This window comes from Branchiostoma lanceolatum, chromosome 17 (genome assembly GCF_035083965.1).
Source record: "Branchiostoma lanceolatum isolate klBraLanc5 chromosome 17, klBraLanc5.hap2, whole genome shotgun sequence".
In the NCBI taxonomy this organism is placed as follows: Eukaryota; Metazoa; Chordata; class Leptocardii; order Amphioxiformes; family Branchiostomatidae; genus Branchiostoma; species Branchiostoma lanceolatum.
In genome coordinates this window covers 17,844,280-17,856,487 of record NC_089738.1, presented here as the reverse complement: position 1 = coordinate 17,856,487, position 12,208 = coordinate 17,844,280, and the positions used below count along the sequence as shown (strand labels likewise).

The 12,208-nt window shown below is 42.6% G+C and overlaps 1 protein-coding gene and 1 long non-coding RNA gene across 5 annotated transcripts; both read right to left on the bottom strand.

Annotated features, from left to right (window-relative positions):
- Window positions 1-398: 398 nt before the first annotated feature.
- Window positions 399-12,042, bottom strand: LOC136422729 (uncharacterized). The gene is made up of 3 exons (XR_010753667.1): window positions 11,691-12,042; window positions 1,064-1,393; window positions 399-917 (listed from the first exon to the last, which is right to left on the bottom strand). It is a non-coding gene; the product is annotated as an uncharacterized lncRNA (long non-coding RNA).
- LOC136423125 (tumor necrosis factor ligand superfamily member 10-like) lies at window positions 4,120-9,127 on the bottom strand. 4 transcript variants are annotated; one of them, XM_066411156.1, is made up of 7 exons: window positions 8,579-9,127; window positions 7,689-7,866; window positions 7,350-7,379; window positions 6,791-6,865; window positions 6,303-6,380; window positions 5,904-6,043; window positions 4,120-5,464 (listed from the first exon to the last, which is right to left on the bottom strand). In XM_066411156.1, the coding sequence occupies exons 1-7, from the start codon at window positions 8,846-8,848 to the stop codon at window positions 5,153-5,155; spliced, it is 1,083 nt and encodes a 360-aa protein (XP_066267253.1). In that variant the 5' UTR covers window positions 8,849-9,127; the 3' UTR covers window positions 4,120-5,152. The 4 variants fall into 4 exon arrangements, with proteins under 4 accessions (XP_066267253.1, XP_066267255.1, XP_066267254.1 ...); XM_066411158.1 differs by having other exon boundaries at window positions 7,725-7,866; XM_066411157.1 differs by lacking the exon at window positions 6,303-6,380 and adding an exon at window positions 6,205-6,249 and having other exon boundaries at window positions 8,579-9,126.
- Window positions 12,043-12,208: the final 166 nt, after the last annotated feature.

The following is a 12,208-nucleotide window of genomic DNA, read 5'->3' as shown; positions in this document are numbered from 1 at the left end:
TCGATCCAGATTTTCCTGGAATTTTCGAACCCTTCTAGGAAAGACGCAACCCGATACCTCAGGTCGGTCTAAAGGCCGAGTGGTCAGGTAAGGTAAGGTGGCTTGGACGCACCTCTGCCTTCTACCTCAGCAAACTCAGCTATACTACCGAAGTTACTGGAGTAGAGACAGACGTATACTTTAGAAGGTGTGAGGAGTATGGAGTGCGCACTGAAGAGGACTTACAGCCTAAAGTTTCGGTGACTGGAACGTTAGAAGTTGCCGTGTGTTTTTCTCTCAGGAATTTCTTCCGGGTGAATGTCCTCTGAACCGCTTGATCACATGTGTGTTGATATTTCTTCTTGCATCTCAGGTACGTAAAGATGTCGAGTAGAGAGTATCACACAGGTGCTGTATACAATTCAACCAGTCAGGATAAACACTTAGTATTGTATAAGTCCAATTGGCCATCCTCCTAGCTCCTGCATCTGGTATAATACATCAAATTAAAACGTTTAGACATAACGATTATCGGAAACAAAGTATGGGACACTACATAGCTGTTTCAGAAGTTACTAAGAGGTGATGTATTTCTACAAAAATTCGATACGTCTAAGTCATATTGAAGAGAATATCTAATATCAATTTTAGAAGAGATATTGGCTGTCTTGTTATGATTATAGTATAATGCTTTCTTATAAACCAGACCGGGGGCTGATAATGATATAATGCGGGTATTCTTGTTGGAGACACTCTAGTTGTTCTTGGGTTTGATTTCAAATTATGCAAAAGAAACTTATGAAAATTATTAAAATATGTACCAGACCGTATCCTAACAGTACTTTCTTGTCATGGCACCACATTATTTCGTCTTGTCGTGCCTCTGTTGTAGATATGGTCACGGACTCGCCTTCGGTAAATACAGTTCCAACATGGCGCTGAACAAAAGTGAAAGTAAACGTACGCTAACTTCTAACATTGATTAAGAACCAATCGACGCGTAATTTTAGACACATGAAGTAAAAACTAACTTTCGGACATCTTAAAAGTATGAGAAACAAAGAAATAAGAAATCCCTACAAACCATTTTCGTACCAGGTATGTTAGAAGCCGAGGGTACGTTTTCATACAGCTGTTATGGTGTGGCCGCCAGTCCACGGTGTGGCCATATCATGCCGACTCACCACTTCACAAGGCAGCCATGTGATAGACTCACTCTCATCATACTTTCAGCTGGGACTAGAGGAACAAATGGCTTCTTCTGACCAGCTGTATTTTCTTCCAGAGTGGCTTCCAAAGTGGTAAAGAATAGAAATAATGTATCCTTCGTCGTCACAGCTGTAGCTAGAGTTCTCAAGGTCACCCGCAAGAGTTGGTGATACTACAGGCATGCTACCATCTCCTCTTGAAATTGCTGAAAAACATAATTTCAATATGATCGGCCGTAAATTTGCTTTCTTCGGCTTAGAAGAAAGATGCGGAATTAATGGAAACGTACATCTAAGATAGCATACATCCGTACACATGATATTCTGATTTCATAGCAGATCGGATTAACTGACAGTGCAGAAACTTTAAAAAGTGCCTCCCTCGATTTCAAGGATTCTATCTTACACGACTACCCAACGCCAACACTCTCCTCCTAGCGCCGTGGACTGTAGGCCAATTGTATTTTGATATCCGCCATATGTGTCTGTGTGAACTATGTGTTGATTAGTTTGTGCACCACCATGAAACTCTCCCTGTCCATTTCTCGGAGTCCCTCCGAGTTTTACAGTTTTTGACAGTCATCCCAGTAAACCAGGAGACTTGATGATTATCTCCATGAAAAATGGAGATATAGTTTTGGGTGTGTCTGTGTGTGTGTTTGTCTGTTTGTTTGTTTGTCTGTCTGTTTGTGTTTTCCGCACTACTGTAGTCAGCATAACTCAAGAACCTCTTGATGGATTACAATGATATTTGGTATGTGGGCAGGTGTTGTGAAGCCAAAGTTCAAGGTCGATTTTGGGCCCCCTGGTATGTGACCTTGGTACTGCAGCAGAACTTCAATTTTTGTATCTTTTGACCTGGACGTGCTGTGGTCTTCATTTTTGATAGCTTGTAATGTAATAAAGAAGTGGTGTAGGTTTGGGCCCCCTAGCAGCTTCCTCTGGAACTGCAGGGGCGTTTTTGTGAAAATCTTCTAAGGAGAATAACTGAACAAAGGAACAACGGTTTTCCATGATATTTAGTATGCAGGTAGCTTAGATAGATATATAAACAATGAAGTGCAAATTATGCTAATTGGGACTTAATTTGCATAGCTAATGAGGAAAATCTATATTTGCAGTGTTTTCCATTATCACACTCAAATACATGTAACGTAATGTAGTTTATGGAAAGTGGAGCATCAACAGATACTAATTATACAAATGAATTCCTAATTTGCATAATTAATGCAAAAACACCATAATTCATCTAATTGGAAAATTATAGGACTGTCAATATTGCAACATGTGTAAGTTAGAGTTTATGACCAAGCATATATTATGCAAATATGTAAGTCATTTGCATGAATAGAATTGTTCATGGAGATATGAGGTCGTGGAACTCTTGTTTTGAAAAGGAGATTCAGTCACCATGAAAATCAGTCCAATGGGAGCTCAGGATGCTCTGTCTCTATGGCAACTAGTAACCACAGTCTCCAACACCATGGTAACGGACAGTTTCTAATCCTCCTGCACGTGTGTTGGTCACCAAGCTTCTAGTGGCCTGACCAGTGGAACGGCCACTATAGAAACGTGATTTAGTCAGGGTACATGTAGATGTCTTTTATATCTCATGAAGACAGCCAGAATAACATTGTGCGTAGATAGCAACACAATTTAATACAAACACGTCGAAATACGACAAAAATAAAAACAGACAAAATGACATTTCTCCCTTTTTATTCATCTCTTCCTATAAATATTCCACATAATAAAGACAGTGTAACTAGAAAGGCCGCCATTTGCCCCTGAGCAAATACAGCATGTTTAGCCATACTCCTCCCCATGCAAGAAGTGTGCTGTCCCAAAATAACACCTGGGCAAATCGAAATATTAACTGCATGTAGAAAGTCAATATTTGCGAGAGCATCATACTTCGCCAATCTCCCTCCCGATGCATAAATTGACTGTTGCAAAATCACCCGTGCAAAACAATTCTCTCTACAAGTTCTGCGAGACCCCAAGAGCTTCTTACTGCAAAGTCTTGCGTGTGTTCCTGCAATATGACCTCAGGTAACCGTAACCTAAATAGAACACGTGTTCTTTGGCCAGTAGCAAATGGAACGCGGGGATCCTTAGATAGAACATGGATTCTTTGGCCAGCAGCAAATAGAACATGGAACGGGGATACCACTTTTGGCCTGTTTTTGGTCTGAAATGGGTCCAAAAGTCCCAAAAATGAAGCATTTTGAAGTGATGTACACCAGAATTGTGATTGAAATCCTGTAGGGACATGTTCAAGGCGACCTTGTACCGAATGTCAGGTCATTTACTTGTAAAACCAGGCCACAGGAGACCAAATTGTAATTTTTGCCTAGAAATGCCCCAAAAAACCTCCATAAAAATGATTTTCAGGCCTGTTTCAAAAAAATGAAAAAATCGCATGAGGGTATTTGCCTTCATTACCTCCATGCCAAATTTCAGGTCGGTTGATTAAAAAATGGCAGAGTTGAATCAATTTGAAGATTTGGCAGAAGAAGGAGAAGAAGAAGAACGTGAACAAAAACAATATGTTGAGCCATACTAGGTATGGCTAAACATAAATAGCTATGCAATGTACGAATATAAAATAGTAACAAAAAAGGTTTGAAATTACTCATTGTGACTTAGTCAATACCATAACCATGTAGATGACCCTCTATTTATTACTGCAATAACCCGCTACACTTGTACTCGCTTAGCTCAATTGCTTTTGGTACTTCATTTAGTTAGTACACCATTTCAACTACTAAGTAGACGTGATCCTTTGAATCGGAATTCTAAAACCGTTGTGGGATCGAAACATGGCAACCATAGCAACAATACAGCCTTGTGTGTAACATTGACTCAGTTGATTAACCAATATTACAAGCACGTTGTTTGTAACAGGGATACTGCAGTAACTCACGGAGGATCACATACACCACACATTTATACCGAACAGTGAATTGAAGCAAATCAACAATATGTCTTACTTACTATGTACAGCGAACGATTCGGTCTAAAGACCAAATCTATGCCCACCACCAATAATATAATTATAACTAACAATCCGTTCTACTCTTATTAACTCTAGCTAATCGATATTATAGATATACATATACAATCTCTCTGCACCTCCTTTTTTTACTTAAGAATCGACTGGTACGTCGAGGATAATGACTGCCTTTTCTCTTGACTTGTGTTTTAAGTCATGTGTCATAGTACATGTTATGTGCTTATACCTCTGTATAAAATGCATACATGGATATACAAGTCAAACAAAGTATGATGACAACAATATATGCATGTATATAATGTAAAAAACACCTTTCACCTAGATTAAGAATCTAGTGGTTACTTGTGTTGTTGCCCTTAATTTGCATTAGCTCCCTTCCTTTTTAACTAGAACAACTTTGTTTTCAATTGTTCCTATTTCATACACATTATTTTCCAACATCGATAAAAAGCTATATAGTGTCATCATGCATGTAGATTACATCGGTGCATTGGTACATGTATCTTATTACAGTTGCATTGTTAGACAGGACAGAATGGCCCAGGCTGTTCATATCTCCAGCTCGTCTGTAAGGGGCGGTTCTCTGTACCACTGTGTAACACTGGTGGCAGCGGTGTGGTGAAAAATACTCTAGCACTTTACAAATGTCATTTTCAGTTTGGAAAGGCATAATCCAAATTTCAATGTAGCCCTACTTCAATTTGTTACTGAATGTGTATTTAGTCTGTATTATTTATGTTTGTTATTCAATGCATAGTTGTAGGGATCATTGTTACTTTGTTACAAAACCTATCGGTGTATAGGGTGGTGCCCATCTCCGTTTCTTCAGCCCTTGTGCCACACTGTTGTGCAACCACTACAGAGGGGGCCAGTCTAATGTTAGGGCTCTAAATTTTTTTTAAGAGTCTTGTGTCTTTCCAAATTTGAAATGACGATTTTTTTGTTTTATTCACCCCGATGATCCTCTTTCTTTGTTTTTGTTCTTAGGTCTTCTAACGCGTTTCTTCGTGGGTGGCTCCGCTATCTTGATCATTCCGAAGAAGGATGTTTCCGGACTCACGTCCACTACCCCATTTTTCTGCTGAAGTTGGACCACGATCTTGTCCCCCTCGTCCAAGTGGAACACTCCAGCTGTGAAACAGGTGTTGTACTTCCTACTCTCGTTCGCAGGGCTCTGAATGCACTGCAGGAACGACTCTCGTTCCCCGGAATCTTTGATGATGTGGCTGAGGAACGCGTGTGAGCCGTCGTAGTAATATACCTGCGAAGGGCAATTAAAGAAAAAACTGATTAAAACACGTATAGACAACCACTGTAATGATGCGTCAAAATTCTCTCTTTTCCGACACGCAAAGCAGCAGCTGGGTTCTTTTCTGCCATGTGTGTATACATCGGTAAAATGTAGATAAAATAAATTCCAGAGCAGTCATTCTACTACCTTGTATGAAGGGCGATCATGTCAGCACCATACGAAAGAGATACTGTGTTATCCAAAACTGTAAGGCGATTAGAGGTACTAATTTTGAGCTCTGCAACTTCAGCCTTTTGAAGGTAGGAAACCAAACAAAAGTTATCTTATTTTTGCCTACATTGATTAAAGCTGTGACTGCACAGTGAAAATTTGGGTCCGGTAAAAGCCCAGATTCCTTTCTGTATTGGATCTAGCTACAGTTTGATCCATGCCACAATACCTGCAGTACCTGGCTATAGACGAAGTAAAGTCCTGCCTCGGTCACCATAAGCGAGCCGTCCAGTGGGTCCAGGTAGAATGCATCCCTGTGCTCTAAATATTCAGCCTTGCCCATCCAGCTGGCATACTTCCAGTGGTTGATTTGTCCATCTAAAAGTACACATTTCAGCAAAACGTCAATGAAATATATGATGTTGTTTGAGCCCATCACGTGTTGGGGATTGGCAGTTAGGTCAGACGAGCCCGCGAAGCTTGCGGCAGAGAAAACAAGTTTACTAACTTTTAGGATAGACAATAGACTGACCTCTCACCTTTGAACTTGAACCTTCGAGCGGGTCCGAATCGGTCCACGTTTTCTGTTTACGAGTAAATAAAAACAAAAAAGGAAAGTAAGTAAAAGTTTCCTTACTTTCTTTCGCGACCTCGTCCCTCTTAGACGGTATGACCTCGCCCACGTTAGCACTTTGTTTTATGACCAAATCAGCATCTAGAGGAGGGGGCAGGTCAGTACAAGGTTTAAAATCAAACCTCGTCGGTTAGTAGAGATAATGGGTCAAAGCAATGGGAGAGGGGTCAGCGGCAGAGGGTGGGAAGGATGTGTGGGGGGAAATGATCATTGTAATACCAACCAAAGTCAGTGAATAAGATTTGAAAAATATCATGATAACTAATTTTTTTGTGGCTTTGATACTAGTTTTGCTGATGTAGGCATGAAACGAAGAAGCACACCCAGACAGAATATGATGCAAGTAAAATGTAAACTATAATGAATCATTCTCTATTAAAGCATATGTGTGTTAGTATAACAGATTGAAGGCTTCGATTGTGTTAGAAAGTCAGACACGCTTTGACTGCGAATTCTACAATTATCTAATAGAGACAAGAGTAAATGATTACCGGCTCCGACCGGCACCGCATGCGCCTCTTTGCCGTCGCCGGCCCCCTGTATGTGCGCCGCCTTCAGACCCGAGCCTGCGACAGAAAAAATAGCTTGTCATTAGGAATGATACCTATGACGACAAATATCATAATCCCACATGTATGGTATGAAAAAAATATAACAACGGTCATATTACTTTTCAGATACTTAAATTTCAATAAAGTTTTGTATACCAGTGTACAATAGTGCCTCTACCTTATAGCCTACAAAAATGTCTAGATGCACGGCCGGTGCGCCCTAGCCTCCGATGCAGACTCCTCCCGGCTGTTTTCTTTTTCAAGTTACAGTTTTTATTTGGCCGGGCCAGCAATAAGAAAAAAATGTAATAGTATAAAAACTGAAACTTGAAAAAGAAAACAACCGGGAGGAGTCTGCATCGGAGGCTAGGTGCGCCCACACTCCAAACAAAGCTAGGTGCTCAGGGTATCAGGCAAAGTAATGAGAGTCGATGTTAAAGCATTCAGAAAATTGTATCAGATGTACTTCGGTAAAAGAGGCAAGCATTTAGAGTCTTACCTTTCTTGCCACGTCCACCTTTCTTGCCACCTGGAAGTACATATGGATATCATAAGAATGTATTTCACGGAAGACAATACAGTATAAAGAATTTTTCCACAGTGATGAAACAATGGAAATACTCAACATGAACGCCTTGTCATCGCATATTTCTCTCTAGATACTCTGTTATCTATCATCACCACCTATAGTCTCTACCAGGGTCCTTCTAGTCTCTGAAAATATAGTAGAAATTGGCCAAATTGTCAGTGATTTGCCTGAGGTGTTTACCTCATTTGGCCACTGATTTCTGCTACATTCTCGGTCACTAAAGGACTCTGCTGTAGACTAGTGACTAACCTCCACCCCGTTTTGTTCGGCTTAAGGGTGGGTCACCTTCGGGTACAGAGTCGCTCTCCTCTCGGGCCTCCTCGGCTTCCAGCCCGAGGCTCTCCAGTACAACGTCCGGTAGTTCTTCATCGACGTCGAGCCAGGGTAGGTTCCGTTTGTCTCTGCCGTTCCTGAGGATAGCAGAGAGCTACGAAAGAAAGAGACGCGAGGAAAAGCTATGATAGTGAACACAACTTTGTGTGGATCAAGATATGTCAATCCTGTCCAGTGACTACCTCTGTAGGTCCACTTTCTGTGGTCCCTTAGACAATTTCCCCATTGACCCAAGCATAAAGAATCCTGTCTAGAGTGACCTGTCTATTGTGTGACACTTATGTTTTCTTCAAGTTCATTCAGTCGTCACTTCATACTGAATTGACTGTATACAATAAGCAAAAACAAGTCCTCATTTCCAACTGCTACTGTACTAAAAGGTATGTGACCCCGCCCCTCTAAAATGTGTTGTCGGTATGTGACATACCTTTTCTGTACCATAATGAGCTATTAACACAACCCCGGAGTGCATTTTTGTCGTTTTTTCCCCCCCTATTGCCTTGCGATCTGTATTGCTTTGAATACCTAACCTACATTATAACATCCTTATGTAATTTTTCTTCATTTCACCGTTTGCAGTGTGTCATCCCAATAAGACATCTAGTTCGTCTGCTTCAGAAATATGCTCGCATTGTACTTTTTAGGTGTAAACAACTACTGTCAGAGAGTGCTCGTTTTCTAACTACCCACGTCAAGACTGACATTTCGGTTCACCCCGTGAAGGCGTGCTTGTAGAGTAAGGCCAAAGGTTACGCGGCGCCATTGAAGCAACCCAAATTCTCACCCAGCAACTTTTCTCGACTCACCTGTTCCGCGGCTGCTGCGACATGCCAGTCGGCGTGAGGCTCCACCTCCCCCGTAAGGTTCGGTGGCACGTCCCGCTTCATGGGGGCGCACGCACACCTGGTCTCCCTCAGCTGCTCCACCTGACGCAACAGGTACACGAACCCGCCCACTCCGAGCGCGAGGGTCGTGAGGACAAGGAGAGTCACCGCGAAAATCACTGCGTAGAAGCTGCGGCGGGGAATCACCACGAGTTCCCCCTCGCCCCGGTTCGGGGAAGCTTCCAGCGCCATCGTGCTATCGGCGGTGCAGGGTACATGGATCAACTGGGCGTGTTCGCAAACTTTGGGGCCGCACGTACGTGTAGCTGCCTCCCGCCGGATACGTCAAAACAACGGCGGCGTTAAGCCCCTCCCCCTCAGGTGCGCAGGCAGGTAGGCAAACAACAGCTCGTGTCACTTTCGTTCCGAGAAAAACGGGCCTTCTGGGAACTTTCGACGAAAATGGTCATGGCGGGCCGGCGGCGCGGATTCAAACGCGCACAAAGACGGTTAGGTTCTGTAGAAACATGCCAACCACACTGAAAATATTTGTGGTGGACAAGATTATTAGACTTATTAAGGCTTTGGTTGTTTTCGAACAGTCTGTGTGAGTAGTGCTAGCCTCCTTATGCTTGGGTCACATTTCCCAGCCGGGACCCGGCCGGGCTGTTTGCGGAAACGAAAAATTAAAATGTATATCAATAGATATGCACAAGCTATGCTCTTGAATAGTTTTTGGTACGTTTTGTGTTTTTTGTTGTCTTTTATATCATACATTTTTTTTCCCAAACACTGCCCGGCCGGGCCCCGGATTGAAAATGTGACCCAACCATTAGCAGGCTTTGTGGGGTTGGTCATGCGCGAAGAAAACGAGCGATGTAACACGGGTTTGGGAGTTACACTAGCCACGGCGATGACTAAAATACTCAACTTTCTTGCTTGTTTAGATCAACCCTCGGGCTATTTTCATAATCTTAGCAAACCAGGCTCGTTGATCGTTAAGCACCCCACGGAGTCTCCTATAGACTATTTTTGGCCAATTTTGGCCAATAAACATAGTCCAGAAAGCCGGACGTCGATGCTATCTCAAGTTCATGTTTCAACGTGTTGACTCTGAGGGAAGTTGTTGACGTTGCCGCCGTGTAAAATGCACGGTCACAGTCCACACAACCAGGCTTCAATAATACTTCCAGCGCATTCAGGCGCAAGAATGTTTCTCGCAGACAAATACCGCTGTTTCTTTGGGCTCCCGTCCAAACCTTGTCCAGCTGGCTCGACTCCAAAATATCGCTCGCCAATTACCGATCAATGGTCGCATTCCGGACCGTCTCTGTGCTCTACAACAAAGGTAGCCGTCTGGAGAATGTTAGTCTCGGTAGGCAGACCTTGAGGCCGGGTACGAACAAAATTACGGTTTTCTATCGTTTTCCGAAGGTTCATGAAAATTGCACATGAGGTTTTCCGATTTTCCTGGATCCTCTAAGTGAATATGTATTTCATCTAACGTTAGCTAGCTCAACGAACTGATTCTTTGCAATTAGTCATGCACTTTCCGCATCTTCAGTGGGCGCCTGTGGAGCGAGGTTAGTGGCAACTCCACATGCCTCGCACTCCTCGGTAATGATGCTCGATCCGGGTCCTTTGAGGTGATAAAAGAAGATTCTGATCTTTTGTTGTTCTTTTCATCGAAAATACCACGGTATCCAAACAGTTGATCGTACTGCGAAGGAGGTTACTCGGTTCTGTGTCAGAAAACTTAAACAATTTTCTCTCCTAACATCTGCTTGGAGATTGGTGGTAGACTCAAGACGTCCTACAGGTTAATGACCTCCGAAGCACCCAGACCAGAGTTTTTAAAGGTCCCTTTTGCAATTTGACGGCCTGCCAAAAGTGTCATGAGTTTGCTTGTACGACATTCAAAAGAATTCCCAAGGCCAGTCTGTAACAATAGGAGCTAAGTGAACTTGATAACGGGTGCAGGGTATGACTTTTGTACGGGGGACTTTTGTTGCGCGGCGACCTTTGGGCGGCTTTTTGTTGACGTCGTTTGTCAAAGGGGAACAAGGCGTCAACAGGTGGGTAGCAAAAGCGCCGTCTAGCAGCGAACGATATCATTGCAGGCAAAGAAAGGGGCTTGTTTTAAAATCTTGGTCCCATGCTATAGTCATTTGGAGAACGCAGTTTGAGGGTGGGATCCGGAAAAACGAATTTTTCACTTGATACGTCGATGAAGGTTAGCTATCCAGGTAATAAGATACGCAAGGTAAAAGTTACCCAAAGGCCAAGCAAGCCCGCATTCTATCCAGTTGCTTGAGTAACTGTTACCTTGCGAATTTTTCTCTTATTTTTTCAGCAGAAACGTTAACCAGTAAAGGCCGTAAGAAAATGTCAAAGACAGTTGGGTATAAAATTTAAAGACATGCAGGAGATATCTTTGCAGAAGACCGCGCACGTAAAAGAACCCACCACACCTTTCGAAAAAGAGTAGGGGCATGCCCCGGTGTGCGATGGTCCAAACCTTACAGTCTGGTCTGGGTTGACATCTTGTAAAGGTGATAGTTCACCTGTTGTGTCAATCCTTCCACAAATGTGGTAAAACTGAATAAATAAATAAATAAATAGATAGATAATTGAAGAACTGCTACCAAAACGCATAGCCTGTCAGATATGGTGAACATTTATAGCTCCCTCCGAGTCACGGCTCAGCAGCGCCGCTTGGCGATCAGAATGGCATACTACAACGCATGAACTTCTGCTTTTCGCAAAGCGTGGGCGAGTTACACAATAGTTCGGGGTTTTCCCAATGCTGAATCATCAAGATTGTTTACGTTAGAAATCTTAGAAGAAGTAATTTCAAATACATCTAAGATACAAGTAAGATTTAGTAATGCCACCAAAGAGGTTAAACATATCTTGATACCATGATGATATTGTACATTTCAAATATGCCCTGGTCAGCACTGTTGACCAATCACAATTCATCACAACACAAAGATGGCGGTTGCAACAAAACGTCTCGAATGTCCTTGCAACCAGATCGAACAACATTTAAAGACATTTTCCCTCTCCGATTCTCAAGCAATACGACACTAACCTTGATTTTAGCAAGCTGTTGCGTACTTGAAGCAGTTGCAGCTCCAAAGGTGTGTGCAAAGTGTCGACTCAGGTAGTTCAGCACCGATTCAATGTTGCATTCCTGTTGAAAAAAAAACACTCCACACGCACAGATATACATACAATGCAACTAAATTTTAAATAAAACGGATTCCGTGATAAAGGATATCTACCAAAGACATGATTCGTTATTTCTAGCACAGATAGAAACGTAGGAACTGAACAAATTTAAAGAAAATTAACGGCTGGAATGAGGCTACAACAAGTACCTGAGTACAACATGTAACAAAAAGGTCAGACCTGTCTCGTGAGGGTCGAAGTGACAAGAACCCTTCAGCCCTGAGCTGAAGATGCTGGATGGATTTCAAACAATCAACGGTTGCCGCCATCTCGTCAAATAAAGTCACATTTTCTCCAAGACAGCTGGTCATATTTCTTCTCCCTCTTCGATCAGGATCAGAAAATAGTTGCCTCAGTCCGGAGCAGCCGTCTCTGCAG

Coding starts and splice junctions, on each gene's coding strand:
- LOC136423125 (XM_066411156.1), bottom strand. CDS start 8,848: ATGGCGCTGGAAGCTTCCCCGAACCGGGGCGAGGGGGAACTCGTGGTG. Junction 7,867..8,578: donor TCGCAGCAGCCGCGGAACAG/GTGAGTCGAGAA, acceptor TTTCTTTCGTAG/CTCTCTGCTATCCTCAGGAA. Junction 6,866..7,349: donor AGGTGGACGTGGCAAGAAAG/GTAAGACTCTAA, acceptor TTTCTGTCGCAG/GCTCGGGTCTGAAGGCGGCG.